Here is a 20,131-nt window from a genome sequence, read left to right on the forward strand (position 1 = left end):
AGTTTTAAAAAACACTGGCGTTTTTTCATATTTTAAAGCAGGATTTCCTTCAAAAGTTCTAACTATTAAAGATTTTTGTTATAACGGTTGTTTTAACCACTTGAGGGGCATGTCACATTTGTTTTAGGGTGGGCTCATGTCTAGGGCATTAGAGGATCTCTTTTGTCTTTATTTTGCTTCCTTGGACATGTGTAATAATAAGAGGCCACTTCAAGCATTTGCACCAACATCTCTAATAAAGACATATATATGACCTATATGTACCCGCCCTATTCAAATTGACCTAAGCGTAATAATTCTAACAAAGTTTCACTAGGCAGAAATTAACAGTAGCAAAAGTTGGCTATGAAATGCTCACGGTGACGGATTAACAATATCGAAACCTCGCTACAGAGACGCAACTTTGCATTTTAGTATATTATAGTATATATTACCGCCTGACGAAGTGGCGCAAAATGTGCAGATCCTTCACTGGCAAAAAATCGCCCTTTGGTGAATTTGCTCCATAGAGTGAAGAGTAGTTAAAGAACCAGTAACATAAAAAAAAATTAACGAAAAAAAAACAGCAAGAGTTTAAACTTTTAATTCGCAAAGCTTTTATTAAGAAATTACTTACCGATTCTCTGCAAGCGCTCCTCTTCAGAAACGGCGACAGGGCGGCTATCCATCGTGTATCACTCGATTTCTCCTCCCTGGCTATCTCCTATAGAAGGCAGGGAGGAGAAATCGAGCGCCGCACGATGGATCGTCGCCATTTCTGAAGAGGAGCACATGCAGAGAATCGGTAAGTAAATTCTTAATAAAAGCTTTCTGAATTAAAAGTTTAAACTGTCTTGGGTTTTTTTTTTTCGTCAAAAAGAAACTAATTTTCTTTTTTTAAAAAACAATTATGTTACTGGTCCTTTAAAGGGGACCGTCACCTAGACATAAAAAGATGTAAAATAAAAGTTCTTTTTTTTATTAAAAACATCTGTACCTGTTATAAATGAATTTACAAATCGGAGCTGTCAATCATATATTGCTTGTCCCAGCTCTACATCTCAGGCATAGGTGGGCAGTCTATTACATTCACTTTCCATTCAGCACACTCTAGGGGGCAGATTCACTAAGGGTCGAATTTCGAAGTTAAAAATACTTCGAAATTCGACCCTCGAATTGAAATCCTTCGACTTCGAATATCGAAGTCGAAGGATTTAGCGCTAAACGTTCGTTCGATCGATCGAACGATTAAATCCTTCGAATCGAACGATTTGAAGGATTTTAATCCAACGATCGAAGGAAAATCCTTCGATCAAAAAAAGGTTAGCAAACCTATGGGGACCTTCCCCATAGGCTAACATTGACTTCGGTAGGTTTTATCTGCCGAAGTAGGGGGTCGAAGTTTTTTTTAAAGGGAAAGTACTTCGACTATCGAATGGTCGAATAGTCGAACGATTTTTCGTTCGATTTCGTTCGAATTCGAACGAATTTAACCAATTCGATGGTCGAAGTACCCCAAAAATACTTCGAAATTCTAATTTTTTTCATTCGAATCCTTCACTCGAAGTTAGTGAATCTGCCCCTAGATGTCACAGCAAACTCACATTCCCTGTCCCTCCTCACTGTCTAAAGGTGGCCATACACGGGCCAATGAAAGCTGCAGACAGACCGAGTCGGTAGCTTATTAGCCCGTGTGGGGCCATCTGACGGCCTTCCCTGATCGATTCTCAATCAGATGTCGATCGGCAGGGGTAAAAATCCCGTTAGGATCACGAACCGCATCTGTGCGTTGCAGTCCCGAAATCCAACCGCCCTATTGCTTTCATTATTATCCAATAGTTGGGCCCTGGTGAAGTAGCGCCAAGTGTGGCAGAGCATTCGCTGGTGAAAATTCACCCTTTAGTGAATTTGCCCCTTGGTATTTCAACAGCTCTCTGGTTGCTAGGGTCTTAGCAACCGGCCAGTGGTTTGAAGAAGAGACTGGAATAATTATAGGAAGTGGAAAATTGTAGCCTTAAAGAGATACTGACACCTGAAATTAAACTTTTTTATACATCTATTATAATATTGGCTTTGCAAGCTACTTCTAACTTTGCCATAAAGTATTTGCATGTTGCTTTTACATTACCTGTCTGATCCCCCATGTTCCTGTATGAGGGGGCTGCCATATTTGTGCAGCAGGAGTCCGTTAGCATTAGAAACTGTAACTAACAGGCTGAGATGGGACAGTCAGGTTGGCAGGCAGAGTGTCAGAGAGTCAGGCTTAGGAACTTCAACTAACAATTATATACAAAAACAAATCTCTCAGCAACAAATGATCAACATGACCTATAGGTAACATTTAATGTACATTCATATGCTGATGTTTTGACATCGCCAAACAAGCAGATCTTTCCCCGATATGCCCACCAACGGCAGGGCTATATCGGGGTAATCCGAACATTCGGCCCTAGGGACGAACGATCGGATTACAATGAGGAGCAATGGGCTCTGACGGGTTGGTCGCCTGAAAAATTAAACCTTCCCAATCGATATCTGCCCATACACGGCAGATAAATTGCCGAATTGGTCAAAAGGACCGATATCGGCAGCTTTATCTGCCCATGTATGGCTACCTTTACAGAGCAATTGTTTGTTGCCTGCTGGAGTCAATGACCCCCTTTGGAAAGAGTTAGGGCAGAGACACATGGTCAGATTTGGGGAGATTAGTTGTCCGGCGAAAAATCTCCTCTTCTTTGGGGCGACTAATCTTCCGGAACTTCCTTCCCGGCGGCTAGAAATTACAAATTTACCGGCAGCTACATTGCTGGTAAATTTGTAATACCGGCCCAGGCAGGTGTTTTAATACCGGCCGGGTGGCAACCCTAGCCCCGAAGAAGAGATTTGACGCCGGGCGACTAATCTCCCCGAATCTGACCGTGTCTCTCTACCTTAAGGTGGCCATACACGGGCAGATAAAGCTGCCGATATCAGTCATTTGGACCAATTTGACAGCTTATCTGCCCGTGTATGGGGGCTTCCGACGGGTCTTCCCGATCGATATCGATCGGGAAGGTTGGATTTTTACCTGACCGACCCGTCGGAGCCGCTTGGCGCATCGTAATTCGATCGTTCGGCCATACGGCCGAACGTTCGAATTACCCCCGATATAGCCACGCAGTTTAGTGGCATATCGGGGAAAGATCCGCTCGTTTGGCGATGTCGCCAAACGAGCGGATCTTGGAGTCTATGGCCACCTTTAGAAGTGAAAGGCAAATGACTCAAAAAAAAAAACGAAATAATGGTGCAGACCATTCTATAACTTGCTAAAAGTTAACAGAACGGTGATCCTTTAAAGAAACTGAAGGAGAACAAAAACAAAAATCATACCTCCCAACAGTCCCTTTTTTGGAGGGACAGTCCCTCTTTTGACAGCTCAACCCGCAGTCCCTCATTTGTACTGGAAAGTCCCTATTTTCTCTGCCCTGAACAGCCAGAAAAAGAAACAAGGTTTCTAACTTAATTGGCTTTTAGCAGAGAGCCCAGAACAGGTGCAAATAAGATACTTTGTAACAATTTTGAGACACAAAAAAACTATTTCGATAAGGAGAAATATTTTCAAACTTTCATAACCTGTCAAATTTAGTAAAATGAACATGGTAAATAGGGGGTGTGGCCACAGAGAGGGGTGTGGTCAAAAAATTTCACTGCGCTATGTGCGAAAAAAAAATTTGTCCCTCTTTTTACTTCCAAAATGTTGGGAGGTATGCAAATTATGAGAAAAGTTGATTGGATGTTGTTTAAATTTAACAATTTTGGGGTACAAATGCCATGTAAGAAATATGACACAAACATTTCAGAAATGTATTTTATTTCTGCGTAACCACAACATAACATAAACTCTAACAACTACCCATTTCCGCCATGACTTGAACGCGGCTTCGGAAGCTTACAATCCCCTCATAAAACATGGTTGATCCCGAAACGCCGGTCTATCAACACATCTCGATGGCCGGGAGGATCAGCGAATCTATCCGTGCAGCGTTAGTCAATTCCCATTGGTCAAGAGCGCCCATCAAGGCAACACTCAGCTCTGAGCAAGCTTGAATGACGTGCGCGGGGAGGGGGGCGGAGAGAAGCTCGCTGGAGTGACCTGTGTGACAAGAAGAAAGTCGACTTGATTGGTAACACGAAGTGTCTGTCAGGAGAAAACAGCCAGAGAGGTTAGATTGCGCTGGGGCTGGATCAAAGCTGATGTGTCCGACTTCAGGAAGTGAAGTTTCTCCGAGGCTTAAGTGAAAGGAAAAACAGGTGAGGAAGGTTTGTGTGTTTCTTGCGGTTGTAGAACTATATATTTATCTCTCGTGTATGATCTCTATTCAACCACTTCTTCACTTGCTCGGGCTTCACTGGAAATACTCCGTGTAAATAAGCGCCAGACCTGCTTCCCTCTGCGTCATTTACATTTCATTCTGCGTCATTTACATTTCATTCTGCTTCTTGACAACTTTCCGAGTGAGAGAGAGAGAGAGAGAGAGAGAGAGCTGGGAATGAGACAGGAGAGGCCACTGATAGGAGAGTTACATGGAATGTTCTGTTTGGGCTTGGCCTTACTGTAGCGTTGCCTTGGGCCCTTAGTATCTCAGGTAAAAATGGGTAATTGTCTAACAGTAATCCCCAACCAGTAGATCGTGAGTAACATGTTGCTCTCCAACCCCTTGGATGTTGCTCCCAGTGGCCTCAAAGCAGGAGCTTATTTTTGAATTCCAGGCTTGGAGGCAAGTTTTAGTTGTATAAAGACCAGGTGTACTGCCAAACAGAGTCTCCTGTAGGCTGCCAGTCCATATAGGGGCTACCAATAGCCAATCACAGCCCTTATTTGGCACCCCAAGAACATTTTTCATGCTTGTGTTGCTCCCCAACTCCTTTTACTTCTGAATGTTGCTCACGGGTTCAAAAGGTTGGGGATCCCTGGTCTAACAATTGTAAGATGTTTTAGTATTCACCTGTAAGAGGGGCACACTACCCCACATCTATCTCTCTATCTATTATTTATTTATCGGTGTGTTTAATTATCTGTCTGTCTATTTGTCTGTATCTATCTATCTATCTATCTATTATCTATCTATCTATCTATCTATCTATCTATCTATCTATCTATCTAATCTCTCTTGTCGATTTCTCTCTGTCTGTCTATCTCTCTGTCTATCTATCTATCTGTCTATCTATCTATCTCTCTGTCTATCTATCTAGCTATCTATATCATCTATCTATATAATCTATTGTCTGTCTATCTATCATCTATCTATCTATCTATCTCTCTGTCTCTATCTATCTATCTATCTATCTATCTATCTGTCCGCCTGTCCATCTGTCTGTCTGTCTCTCTTGTCTATCTCTCTTGTCTATCTCTCTTGTCTATCTCTCTTGTCTATTTCTCTATCTATCTATCTATCTATCTATCTATCTATCTATCTATCTATCTATCTATCTATCTATCTATCTATCTATCTATCTATCTATCTATCTATCTATCTATCTATCTATCTATCTATCTATCCATCTACCCATCATCTTTATATCATCTGTCTGTCTGTCTCTATCAATCTATGTATCTAATTGATTGTCTATCTCTCTCTCTCTCTCTTTTTCTATCTATCATCTATCTATAGTGCCCCCATTTAGATTGCTAATGTAGGTGCAAACGGCTGCTCCATTTATTTACTGTGTGTAACGGTGTGATGCAAAATTGCACCTGGGCCAGGGACCATACTTACTTACTTACTTACTTACTTACTTACTTACTTGTATGTATATGACATGTTACTGGGATACACAGTGTTATACAATATAGAAAAATACGCACAGGGAAGACAACATTATAGTAAATATACAGAGGTTAAGTGCCAACAGGTAAGAGAGACAGTGGTTTGGAGATCCTGCCCCAAAGAGCTTACAGTCTAAGTGGTTGGATAACATACAGGCACAAATGGGAGGGCAAAAGTGCAGAAAGTATGAGCAATGGCCCTTAAGTGCCAGGACTTTACTAGAATAAATAATATTATTGTGCTCCAAAAGGCAGGATATGTGTTTCTCTTTGAAGTGAATAAGAGAATTTGCCCTATGGAGGAATTCAGGGATGGAATTTCAGAGGTAAGGAGCAGCAAGATGGAAAGGTTTAGGATATAAAATGGCAGTGGTTGTTGATGGTGTGAAAAGAAGCTGGCTCTGAGAGGAGGACAGCCAGTGAGATAAGAGAAGAAATGTAGCGAGGAGCAGATCAGTGAAGGAATTTCAGTAGAAGGGTTTTATATGTTATCATTTGCTTAACAGGCAGCCATGCTACGGATTTTAGTTGGGGTTGAGCAGGTTGTTTTTGCTCTGTCCCCTCTTTTACTTTCCTGTGCTTACTTCAAGCTTGTTTATTTCATGTAAGGATGACCACTTTAATTCGCCGTGGGCGACGTGCAGAAGAGGGTCAGGAACGCAGGGCGGATTCGGAAGATTCCATCAAAGATAAAGACGAGGAAGAATCCGCCGACTCCAAGGATATTCGCCTGACGCTTATGGAGGAAGTGTTGCTTCTAGGACTCAAAGACAAAGAGGTAAGTCCAATCCCGTATTGCACTGATGCTCCATAGATTAAGGGGGACTCTTTCATCATCATCTTCATACATGTGGTTGGATAATGTGGAGTCACTGCTTCAAAAGAGGATTCCCCAAAAAAACGTATGCAGCTTTCTTTGTTCCGGAGCTCAGAGGACAGGTCGGTGACCTAGCAGCAAGCAACACCTGCTCACCTATTAACATTTTCCAGAAACGTGCATTCCTTGCCCGGTGAGTCTGACCTGCTCCGTCAAGGGGCGAGGTGAGCTATGAAACACAAAAGAAAAGTAGAAGAGACAATAGCCAGGATCCTGGCAACATGGAAATTCACAGCTGCCTTTTCAGTTTCTCATCCACTAAGCATTTATTCACGACTTACCTCTGTCAGCGATTACATGGAACTACTGGTGTGCTGCGATCAGATTTAAAGCTGATGTTAAGTCTGTATGAACACTGTTTATTCAGGTGTCGATCTCTGACGGACATGTTCATACCCCATGCTTGCTGCTTGTAGGTTATATCCTTTTACAGTAAGTACCTTAGAGGAGGGTCATGAAGCCTTTAACAATTAAAATGGGGTGTAAACCCATAAATGATTTTATTTTCTTATGAAATAAAATAAAATGTAGTTTTACATAGGGATACCGAATCCACTATTTGGGATTCGGCCGAACCCCCGAATCCTTCATAAAAGATTTGGCCAAATTCCGAATCCCAATTTGCATGTGCAAATCGGTAACCGGAAGGGAAAAAGTGAAAAAATAAATTTTTTACTTCCTTGTTTTGTGACAAAAATGTGTGATTTCCCATTCCGCCCCTAATTTGCATATGCAAATTAGGATTCCGTTCTGCCAGGCAGGAAGATTCGGCGAAATTAGAACCCTGCTGAAAAAGGCTGAATCCTGGATTCTGTGCAATCCGTAATTTGAATCTTCATACCTTAAGTCTACTAGAAAATCTTGTAAACATTACAATAGGCTGGTTTTGCTTCCAATAAGGATTAATTATATCTTAGTTGGGATCAAGTACAAGCGACTGTTTTATTATTACACAGAAAAAGGGAATCATTTTTAATAATTTGCATTATTTGGGTAAAATTGAGTGTATGTGAGGTGGCCTTCCGTAATTCGGAGCTTTCTGGATAACGGGTTTCCAGATAATGGATCCCATGTATTAGAAAGTTGCTTAGGATTACATTTTTTTCCCATTAGGCAATATTGTATTTTTATGTTTGCATCCCCTTTAATAGTTGATACACTGAAAAAATATGAAGTGATTTTTCATTTTGTTACTATCCTTTTTAAAAGAGCAAGTGGTATATCTGACTGGGAACAAAGAATGTTTAATTTTTTTTTTTTTTTTTAATTCAAATTGTCTCATGGTATGAGAAAGGAATCCAAAGTACAGCACAGTACAGTAAAGCTCCCTTGCTAAGCCATCATGTAATGCTCACCTTGACTACCAGCCGGGCAACAAGCCACACTGCTTACTCATTCAGCTAACTGACACTTTGTATAATCAGAGCCTCCTTTGTTTTGCTGCTCTGTGGTGGAATGCGCAAAAGGAAGATGGAGCATACAAATTCAGGATAAAAGTTTAATTAAAAAATTATATATATATATATATATATATATATATATATATATATATATATATATATATATATATATATATATATATATATATATATATATATATACACAGTAGATAACAGATACGTACTACTATAGTTTATATAAACAAGCTGCTGTGTAGCCATGGGGGCAGCCATTCAAGCACAGGATACACAGTAGATAACAGATAAGTACTACTATAGTTTATATAAACAAGCTGCTGTGTAGCCATGGGGGCAGCCATTCAAGCACAGGATACACAGTAGATAACAGATAAGTACTACTATAGTTTATATAAACAAGCTGCTGTGTAGCCATGGGGGCAGCCATTCAAGCACAGGATACACAGTAGATAACAGATAAGTACTACTATAGTTTATATAAACAAGCTGCTGTGTAGCCATGGGGGCAGCCATTCAAGCACAGGATACACAGTAGATAAGATAAGCTCTGCAGCATACAAAGGTATTCTTAGGAGTTTATCTGTTATCTGCTGTGTATCCTGTGCCTTTTCTCCTTTGTCAGGTTTCAATGGCTGCCCCCATGGCTACACAGCAGCTTGTTTATATAAACTATAGTAGAGATTCTGAACCAACACACCAGTTTCACCAGTCCAGCACAACAGGACATTATATTTTTATTATTTTAAAATATCTTCTTTTTTTTTTAATGTTTCTGGTGTGGCTGTTCCTTTCAATCATATATCAGGGGGTAACTCTTGAGTACTAAAAATTGTTAGCACAAAGCTATTTTGATGAATGGTGCATTGAAAAGATTGGAAAGCTTTACTGGATCACTTGTCACTGATTCAAATGGCAAGGAGCCTAATACCAGTCCAAAAAACAATGTTATAATATAAAAAATTTTTTTATAATTTATCCTTTTAAAAAGTTTGCAGTCTCATTAATTGATAAGATATAATTGTTTTATTTGTGCCTTGATTCCCTCTGTAGGTTTGGCAGAAATATTCTTGTGTTGAGTTCTACTTTACAATAACCAAGCCAAGATGGCTGCTCAGCTTTATGGAAGTACTGTCACCTATCTTTATTATAGACCATGCTCTATGAAAGGCAAATGGCTGTGATGCTGTAGCTATAATTATAATTACAGTTGTATCATTATTCGCAAAACCTTTCTTTAGGGTCCGTTAATGATCTAAGCAGTAATGACTTCATCACATACGTACATTCAGGACTTTGCTGGAGCTGCTGCACCCCTTCTCTGGTATTTCCTTCCTTGTTCTATCAGACTTTCTCTCTGAAAACCAATTTAGAGAAGCTTCACCTCGCCTAGCTTAGCTCTCCTTTCATTCCTATGTGTTATTGTTAAGCTTCTGTCACCTGCTGAGTACAATATTCAATGCCACGTTTCTCACTTTCCTGTAGGGTTGCCACCTGTCCGGTTTTGACACGGTTTTTTGAAGGGCTGTTCGGGTCAAAACTGGCTGCCCGGTTTTCCAAATTCGTAAAACCAGGCCGAATTTCCTGGGATTGACGCGGCAATTGGGCTGTCATAGCCCGTCCCCGCAATGTCATGTCCCTGCAACGTCACTGCCCCCCCCCACGAGTCTGTCAGGTGGGAAAGCTGGCAACCCTACTTCCTGACTCCCAATGTTGCACAGATTTACCCCGCTATACGGCGCTGATCGAAGGAATCACAAGAGTCGTTGTTGCTCAATATTCTTGCGGCTTTATTTGGCACATCTAGTGAACATGTGGCAGTGGGTTGGTGAGGAAACCTACGCGTTTCGTGCCTATTCTCCTGGCACTTCGTCAGGGGTCTCTTGTGATTCCTTCGATCAGCGCCGTATAGCGGGGTAAATCTGTGCACTATAGTTACCTCCTGAACGAGGTGAGCAGGATCCCGCGAGAGCTGCTACAGAGGGGAGAGACACTGCGCTATCAAGAAGGGTGAGCTCCAATACATTTCTATACCTATTCTTGTGCTTATTGACTCCCAATGTTGCCCATACCTACCAGGGCAGGGCCAAGCCAATAGGGTGCCCTAGGCACCCTATCATCTACCCCCTGCCACCCATTGTGCGCTTGCTTGCAACTGTGCATGCTCCATGAGAAGTAGTGTGAGGGAGGGGAGAGTAACAAAGCGGGAAGGAGGGAGGTAGGGGGGAGTGACAGAGGGAGGGGAGAGTAACGAAGGAGGGAGGTAGGGGGGAGTGACAGAGGGAGGAGAGAGTCATAGAGGGAAGGAGTGACAGAGGGAGGAGAGAGTCATAGAGGGAAGGAGAGAGGAGGGAGGTGAGAGCAACAGGACTAGGGGGTAGGCAGAAGACTTTTGAACAGGTACCTGCCCAGCCCCCCCACCCTAGTTCCGGCCCTGGCAACTACCCACCCTTTATCTCATATCCTAGTGTAAACTCTAATGAGCAGGGCCCTCTCTACCCCCTGTATTTATATTTGAATTAAATCTGTATGTAACCATCTGTTGTATATAACTAAGTATATGCTGGTGCTTTACAAATGCACGTTGACAATAATAAAGGCCGGAATATTTATTGCACCTATTGCTTTTCTGTGTCTGGAAGCAGTGCCTCTCTGCCAACTAAAGCCACTTCCCAGAGGCCCTTTCCGGCTGTCTGTGGTGCGTTGATTCTCAGTTTAGCCGTTCAGGATTGTAGTCATGCTTGATATAGTAAAAACCTCAAATATTACTATACTATGCATATGTTAGGTCCCGCAAGTTATGTTTAAATGTATTTGCAGTTGAAAGCAGAGTCAGGTCTCCTCCGGGTGATTGAATCTGCTTTAATCATTTGGATTGCAACTGTCAGAAGTTTACCTGCTGGTCTAGTGGGGGTGCGACGGGGTCGCCTGCCGCTTCCTCTGTCCTCTTGCTCTGAATACTGAATGGCGAACGATCGCACCGCTTCTGGGTTTGTCGCGAGTGTGTGTCTGTCGTCATCGCATTTGGCGCAAAGTTTAAATATTTAAAGGTGCCATGTCCTTTTTCACTATACACAACATCAGGTCTATTTCTATAGTTCCTGAGTGCGTTCTCTGAGTTTTTCTGATTTGTTCCTGACCTTGTCGAGTTCGCTACCTGTCCTGACCCTTTCCCGTGTAGCGACGACTCTCTCGGATCCTGCTTTGTACTGCGATATTGGTGTGTTTGACTCGGCTTGTGACCTTGACTACTCTCTCGTCTCTTGAATCTGCACTGCTTCTCCTGATTAGTATCGACCTGGCCTGTCCCTCGACCAAGCGTCATGTTCTCTAGTACTACGCTCGGTTCCCTTGCCTGCCCAGAACTATCACCCTGGTCCTGTCACGATAAGACCTGACGGCCCCCGAGAAGCGGTGGGCTCCTCCCGAACTGAAAGGTGGTTTTTATAAGTGGCAGAGTGAGCTGCGACCAGGACCTTGGCACTAGTTCTGGGTTTGGGACTCCATCCGTAACGCCAACATTGTTTTGGAAGTTAAAGCCGGAATGCAGAGAATTTAAAGTTAAATTATGTATTGCTTTTTTTTTTTTTTTAACAAATTTATTGTCATTTTTTACTTTAAGGACACCTGTTGGGCAAAAGTATTATCCCCAACCAAAGGTGTGGGCTAATAGAGCCATTTGTAAATACGCTTCTGACATCATGTGCATAATAAGCAAGTCACATGCACTCGCTCATTATGCGCATACATGTACTGCAACATGGCTGTTCGTACTGGGAGCTTCCTCCTAATGCGACTGCCCTAGTGCTGGTGGGGGGGCAACTTAAAAAAAACTGTTACCCCCGACCAGAGTGTGGGCTTTGTTAGCCTGCACTTTTGTTTGGGGATACATTTTTTGCCCAACAGGTGCCCTTTAAAAGTATATCGGAAAGTTACTTAGGCCAATGGAGCACATGCCATTTTTTTTTCCTCCAAATATCCAACGGAATACGCCTTGTGTGCAATAACAGACATGGCATTAGCTTGTCATTATGGTCACAGGCAAATTTTTGCCTCAAATTGCATAGTTAGACGTTTCAGCTCCATAATCCACCCTTTGTGTGCATTGATGGACAGATACCCTGTCTGTAAGTTCACATACAGCACAGGAGTAACAAACAGATGGCAGCAAAGAAAATGCTCTGTCACTTTGCTTTTGGGTGACGAACCTCTTTAAAGGAGAAGGAAAACTACGAGGCAGTTTATCGCCAATACATTAGCCAAAATAGTGCAAGCTATAACACTATTCTGCAGACTGCTTTAAACAGGTCTAGAAGCTCTCTCCGTTTGTTTAGGATAGCAGCTGCCATATTAGCTTGTTGTGACATCACTTCCTGTCTGAGTCTCTCCCTGCTCACTCATAGCTCTGGGCTCAGATTACAGCATGGAGGGGAGGAGGGAGGTTGGAAAAGAGAGGGGGAATGAAGCAAACTGAGCATGCTCAAGCCCTAGCCCTGGAGGTTTAAGCTGAAAACAGGAAGTCTGATACAGAAGCCCATGAGTACACAATAGAAGGAAAGAAATGTGCTGTTTCTTTTAACAGAGGATTCAGAGCAGCATTACTTTGTGGGTTTACTGGTGTAGACCTTTCTGATAAAGCTTACTTAATTTTAGCCTTTCCTTCTCCTTTAACTGGCCTATGCACAGAGCTAGTATTTTCTGCGGTTTTCAGTGGCAATTTAAACAGAAATGAACTGTCTGCAAATAAAGGCAACACTGGCCGGCAAATGTGGCCACTTCTCATGTATCTGTGATGTAAACCTCTCATTGTGCCTGCGTGCGTGGGATGGAGCCTGAGGGCAGGTTGCAGCAAGTGGTGAGGGTTATGGAGAACTAATATTTACATTGCAGATGGCTGTGATGCAATAACAATTCAGTTATTTCAGAATTTATTGCTGTGGGTTTTAAGATATGATGTGTTTCCATCAAAAGAAAGATTTACATGAAAGCTCTTTCTCCTAAGCATTGTTGCAGAAGGATTGTTGTGCAGTCAATAGGCTTCTAATAGCCTACATTTTTGCATTGGGAGGAAGACCGCATGGAATATTTTCATAGTTACATGGTTAGATTGTAACTATGCAAAGTCGTTCATGTTCAACCCTTCCAATGAAACCCAGGATCCATACATACATACACTGACCCCCATACACTTACATAAACTATATATACTCATATACTAACTATACATTTTAGTATCACATTATTATGCTTGTCTAAGAAATCATCCAAGCCATTCTTAAAGGCATTAACTGAATCAGCATCACAACATCACCCGGCAGTGCATTCCCCAACCTCACTGTCCTGACTGTGAAGAACCCCCTACATTGCTTCAAATGAAAGTTCTTTTCTTCTAGTCTGAAGGGGAGGCCTCTGGTACAGTGATCCACTTTATGGGTAAAAAGGTCCCCTGCTATTTGTCTATAATGTCCTCTAATGTACTTGTAAAGTCTAATCATGTCCCTCGCAAGCGCCTTTTTTCCAGAGAAAACAACCCCAACCTTGACAGTCTCCCCTCATAATTTAACTCTTCCCTCCCTCTAACCAGTTTAGTTGCACTTAGTCTCTGCACTCTCTCCAGCTCATTTATATCCCTCTTAAGGACTGGAGTCCAAAACTGCCCCCATACTCCAGATGAGGCCTCACCAGGGACCTATAAAGAGACACAATTATGTTTTCATTCCTTGAGTTAATGCCCTTTTTTATGCAAGACAGAACTTTATTTTCTTTAGTAGCCACAGAATGACACTGCCCAGAATTAGACAACTTGTTATCTACAAAAACCCCTAGATTCTTCATCAGTTAAAGGGATACTGTTATGGGAGAACATTTTTTTTTTCAAAATGAATCAGTTAATAGTGCTGCTCCAGCAGAATTCTGCACTGAAATCCATTTCTCAAACGAGCAAACAGATTTTTTTTTATATTCAATTTTGAAATCTGGCATGGGGGCTCGACATATGGTCAATTTCCCAGCTGCCCCAAGTCATGTGACTTGTGCTCTGATAAACTTCAGTCACTCTTTACTGCTGTACTGCAAGTTGAAGTGATATCACCCCCTCCCTTTTCCCCCCCCAGCAGCCAAACAAAAGAACAATTGGAAGGTAACCAGATAGCAGCTCCCTAACACAAGATAACAGCTGCCTGGTAGATCTAAGAACAACACTCAATAGTAAAAACCCATGTCCCACAATTTAGTCTCATCTGCAGAAATAGAAACAGTACTTTCAATGGCCACCTCCAGGTCATTAATATAAATACCTAGAAATAGTTTTCAAGCGCCATGAGGAATATGACAAAACACACTGAAAATGTAGAGGAAATAAAGGCACGAGGACAGCTACACTTTGTTACTAGACTCTCTCGTAAGATAATTTTGGTTTTTGGGCCAAGCTTTTAAGAACTTTGGGACATTGTGGAAGGACAAGTGATCTTCTAATTTATCTGGTTAAATAGCAGGGACTAAGCACCTTTCCTGAATTTCTGGGTCATTAATGGTCTCTCCTGGGATCAATCTGTACTGGTTTGCTTTTCGGATAAGCAGATATTTTTGTTTGGCTAGCATCAGTAATAGAGGGCTAGTCCCTAACGTGAATGTCTTCTCATAGAGGAGCTGGAACTGAAGGAAAGGATTCACCTCTGAATACATTTCGAAAGTAGGCAGTAAGGAAGAATAGAGGAAAGTTACAGACAAAGGTGCTATGACTGTTATAAGTATTTCCCATGACCCATCCTGTACATATAATTATTCTCTGCTTTGCACACAGCTTGTCAAATAAGGAAGCAGCACAAAGGCAAACAATATTTGTGATCAAAACTTTTTTGCCAGTGTGACCAGTTCTTCGCCAAGCTGTCCAGCATCTACCCCCATGTTTATTTAAATGAAAGGGGAACTATTATGAAAATTGAAGTTTCATCATACTGAAATAAGACGTTTTCAAAATACAATTCTGTACCATTTCTGAAATAATCAAGTTTATCTTCACTATTCCTCTCTCAGCATCTGTTTCTCTTCATTCTCTCTTCATGCAGCAGTTGGGTGTCAGATATTCATTGACAGTTATGGTGGCCATACACGGGCAGATAAAGCTGCCGATATCGGTCGTTTGGACCGATTTGACAGCTTATCTGCCCGTGTATGGGGGCTTCTGACAGGTCTTCCCAAACGATATCTGGCCACGATATCGATCGGGAAGGTTGGATTTTTACCCGACCCGTCTGAGCCCCTTGGCGCATCGAAATTCGATCGTTCGGCCATATGGCCGAACGTTCGAATTACCCCTGATATAGCCATGCAGTTAGTGGCATATCGGGGAAAGATCCGCTCGTTTGGCGATGTCGCCAAACGAGCGGATCTTTGAGTCTATGGCCACCTTTAGATCCAATATATCTTATAGGGGGCTCCTTTTGCCTAGAAGATATATTAGAGCTCACTCTATTAAACTCACCAGACATCATGTCTTTCTACATGCAGGATTTGTGCAAAAGGCAGTTATATTTGTTTGTTTGTACTTTTATCCATTATTTGAGTGAGCTCTAATTTATCTACGAGGAAATAGGGATGCACTGAATCCAGGATCCGTCTGCCGAAGTGAATCCAAACCCTCATTTGCATATGCAAATTAGGGGCGGGGAGGAAAATTGTGTGACTTTTTGTCACAAAACAAGGAAGTAAAAAATATTTTCCCCTTCCCACCCCTAATTTGCATATGCAAATTAGGATTCAGATTCGGTTCAGTATTCGGACAGATCTTTAGAGAAGGATTCGGGGGTTCGGCCGAATCCAAAATAGTTGGATACTAGGAAAGGAAGCCTCCCCTTTAAGATAAATTGGATCTAACTGTCAATGATTATCTGCCGCAAGAAGACAGAAGGAAAATAAATGGATGTTGAGAGAGGAATAATGAACATAAACGTGATTATTTCAGAAACGATACAGAATATTTAATTGATTATATTTAGAAAGTTTCTTAATTCATTATGACTAAGCTTATATTAAATTTTCGTGATCGTTCCCCTTTAAGCAGATTGTGATCGGACATGGTCCTTCTCTTCAGCTCATGAATGCATGGTGGGTATCAAATGAGCATTTCTGGTGGCCACATCTGGGTCTGTAGTGCCCTCAGTCAAAAAAAGGTGGCACACAGAAATAAGTTTGGATCCCGACAGCAGCTGTAGAGCTGAAGATTTTACCACTCATCCACAGACACATTTATATTTACTAGGCTTTGCATTTATAAGGAAGTGTGTCTGTTATAATGTCACCTCCCTCCAGATCCTGTTGGTCTCAGCTCAGAATATGACGCCCGGCCGCCACCTTCCAGTTTTTCCAATTTTAATGTTTAACCAGTAACTATTGCTCCTATCCTTCAGCTCCTGGGAAAAAATGCATCTATCCTGCAAGGAATTCTTTCACATCCATATACATGTGAGTGCAGAAGAATAATGTTCATGTTACGTTATTTCGTTTTTAAAGGACAAGGAAAGTATAAATGTAAAATCTGGTCCATGTAAAGACATACTGTAATCCTCTCTAATGGTGCTCTTAATTAGCTCAGCCTTCAGTTCAGTTGCGTGTACCAAATCCGCACTTATCTTAGAACTGCTGACTAAATAAAAAATAATTCCCACAATGCAACACTGCATAGAGAAGACCAATGAGCATGCGCAGCAGATACGATTTCCTATAGGTGCATGCGCAGCAGATACCATTTCCTGTAGGTGCATGCGCAGCAGATACCATTTCCTGTAGGTGCATGCGCAGCAGATGGCATTTCCTGTCGGTGCATGCGCAGCAGATAGCATTTCCTGTCGGTGCATGCGCAGCAGAAAGCATTTCCTGTCGGTGCATGCGCAGCAGATAGCATTTCCTTCGGTGCATGCGCAGCAGATAGCATTTCCTGTCGGTGCATGCGCAGCAGATAGCATTTCCTGTCGGTGCATGCGCAGCAGATAGCATTTCCTGTCGGTGCATGCGCAGCAGATAGCATTTCCTGTCGGTGCATGCGCAGCAGATAGCATTTCCTGTCGGTGCATGCGCAGCAGATAGCATTTCCTGTCGGTGCATGCGCAGCAGATAGCATTTCCTGTCGGTGCATGCGCAGCAGATAGCATTTCCTGTCGGTGCATGCGCAGCAGATAGCATTTCCTGTCGGTGCATGCGCAGCAGATAGCATTTCCTGTCGGTGCATGCGCAGCAGATAGCATTTCCTGTCGGTGCATGCGCATAAAATCTTTTTCAGGAGCGCATTTGGTCAACAATGAGCAGTACTTGCACATAGAAAAGGTCAGCGTAGGGGGGGAGAATAATGTTGCATGTGCAGTGCAGAGAAGTCCTCCATGATAAAGACGCAGGAAAAACAAAGATGGTGGCGGGGACGGACGCATAGAAAATTAAACAGACTGATATAAGCAGTATTTTTAAAATACAATCTAGCAATCTAATTCAGCAAGGGGTACCTTCTTATATACTGCAAACGTAAAATGATGGATTTCCTTGTCCTTTAAAATCTTGGTATTACCCAGCTAAACTTTAAAACAGTGCTTCCAATTTAAATTTATATTAACAGATCCAAACCAAAGCACCAGCTGTAAGATTAGAGTATTAAAAATTCATACAGGGATGAGCAGCCCAAAAGAGAGAGATTTATTTTCAGAGCCCAGGAGGACCGGTTCAATTAATAACAATAATGATAATTATGAAATTGAGAGCTGACCTATAGTTAGAGCACATCCACCCTGGCATGGAATGCACTGACTTACTAAAATAAAATAACCTCGTCTGTTTAGTTTTGGAATCTACGGATACTGATGAGCAATATTCCAGCCTTCTTTATATGTAGGGGCAAATTTACTTAAGGTCAAATATCGAGGGTTAATTAACCCTCGATATTCGTCTGTCGAAGTTAAATCCTTCGATATCGAAGTCAAAGGATTTAGCTCTATTCGTTCAATCAAGCGAAAAATCGATTAAATCCTTCGAAACGTTAGATTTTTATCCATAGGTCGAACGATTTTTGTTCGACCAAAAACAACTAGCAAAGCCTATGGGGACCTTCCCCATAGGCTAACATTGACTTTGGTAGCTTTTAGGTGGCGAACTAGGGGGTCAAAGTTTTTTCTTAAAGAGGCAGTACTTCGACTATCGAATGGTGGAATAATCCAACGATTTTTAGTTCAAATCGTTCGATTCGAAGGTTGAAGTAGCCCATTCGATGGTCGAAGTAGCCAAAAAAACATTCAAAATTCGAAGTTTTTTCCTCTATTCCTTCACTCGAGCTAAGTAAATGGGCCCCTAAGTCAGTGGGATGGTTGGATATTTGGTCCTTTATTCCATGTTATGTCTGAGGCTGACCTCATATCCTATCCTTGTTATGTTACGAATTGTTATGTTGCATCACCCTGTGACTGATTTGAAGGAACTTGTGTTCATTCAGTAAAATGTATTGGGAGTGTGGACACCCCTCCTTTAAAGGGGAACTATCTTCTAAATGAAAATTTAATATATTCAGCATACTGAAAAAATACGTTATGTAAATGATTAAATATTCTGTACCGTTTCTGAACTCCTGAAAGAAGTTTATCTTCACTATTCCTCTCTCAGCATCTGTTTCTCTTCATTCTGTCTTCATGCAGCAGTTGGGTGTCAGATATTCATTGACAGTTAGATCCAATATATCTTATAGGGGGGCTCCTTTTGCCTAGAAGATGTATTAGAGCTCACTATTAAACTCACCAGACATCATGTCTCTCTACATGCAGAATTTGTGCAAAAGGCAGTTATTTTGTTACATTTTGTTTGTACTGGAATCGGTTATTTGAGTGAGCTCTAATACATCTGCTGGGAAAGGAGCCCCCCTATAAGATATATTGGATCTAACTGTCACCCAACTGCTGCATGAAGACAGAATGAAGAGAAACAGATGCTGAGAGAGGAATAGTGAAAATAAACTTGATTATTTCAAAACCAATGCAGAATATTTAATTGATTTAAATATTTCAGTGTGATGAAGCTTATATTTTAATTTTTGCAATAGTTCCCATTTAAGGACGAGAGTCAATACATGATAGGATCAGACTTCTTCCAAAATTGGGGCTGGTATCTGGTGTAGTAGGGCATTCCTTTTATTGTGGTTGGTGGCTAAACAGGCGCCCAATGAACATTTAGCAGATCCTGGAAAGTCAGTCGAACCTCCGTTGCTTTGGTTTAGTCCAAATACTGCATTTACCCCAGTGTCCGATAGTCACTGCTCAGTTCCCTGCTGATCACCATCCAGACACAAACATGGGACTAATTGCTCTGGTTGGCAATTCCACTTGTTTTGAATTTGGAGCCATATTGAGCATTTTTTCCTTACCTGACTAGAAAGGGAAAGGCTTAGCGCTGGTAGAATTTCTCCATCCAGGCTTGTTTTGTGGCACTCCTTAAAGATTGATTTATTGTTCCATCTGGTTAATATGTCATTGTACCAGATTTTTTTTTTTTTTTTTTGTGTAGTTGACTTTAACCCATAGAAAGCAAAAACAGGCAGCCACTCCCACTGGAATGATTAAAGGAGAACTAAAGTGTAGCTAGAAATGTTGTACATTGTTTTGTGCTTCTGTACCAGCCCAAGGCAACCACAGCCCTTTAGCAGTAAAGATCTGTGTCTCCAAAGATGCCCCAGTAGCTCCCCATCTTCTGCTGATTCACTGCACCTGCTCTGTGCTGCTGTCACTTACTGAGCTTAGGGAGCCACTCACAATATACAGTACACATAGAATAGAAATGTCACAATATAAGGCTGATTAGTAATTAATACAGATAATTACTACATGGCAGTAGAGAAACCAGTGCAATTAGCATCAGAATTTAATAATCAGCAAACCTGTAGCATCAGCTTATATTACAGCCAGGGAAGCTCATTTTCTGCTGGATAATTAGTGACGAGCCCTAAGCTTAGCTTCTCAACAGCCAATCAGAGCCCACTGAGCATGTGAGTGTCACAGACACTTTCCAAGATGGTGACCCCCTGTGACA

The 20,131-nt window shown here is 41.7% G+C and overlaps 1 protein-coding gene and 1 long non-coding RNA gene across 3 annotated transcripts in view; one reads left to right on the forward strand and one right to left on the reverse strand.

Annotated features, from left to right (window-relative positions):
• Window positions 1-3,812: 3,812 nt before the first annotated feature.
• On the reverse strand, window positions 3,813-6,506 carry LOC121397559. The gene is made up of 2 exons (XR_005963754.1): window positions 6,370-6,506; window positions 3,813-4,111 (listed from the first exon to the last, which is right to left on the reverse strand). It is a non-coding gene; the product is annotated as an uncharacterized LOC121397559 (long non-coding RNA).
• golph3l.S (golgi phosphoprotein 3-like S homeolog) overlaps window positions 4,221-20,131 on the forward strand; it is a 28,447-nt gene continuing 12,536 nt past the window's right edge. Inside the window, 2 exon segments of one of the 2 annotated variants that reach the window (NM_001095340.1) lie at window positions 4,221-4,269; window positions 6,395-6,563. In NM_001095340.1, the coding sequence (NP_001088809.1) occupies window positions 6,396-6,563 (168 nt within the window). In that variant the 5' untranslated portion in view covers window positions 4,221-4,269; window position 6,395. 2 annotated transcript variants of the gene reach the window in all.

The sequence above is a fragment of the Xenopus laevis genome, chromosome 8S (genome assembly GCF_017654675.1).
Source record: "Xenopus laevis strain J_2021 chromosome 8S, Xenopus_laevis_v10.1, whole genome shotgun sequence".
NCBI lineage: Eukaryota > Metazoa > Chordata > Amphibia > Anura > Pipidae > Xenopus > Xenopus laevis.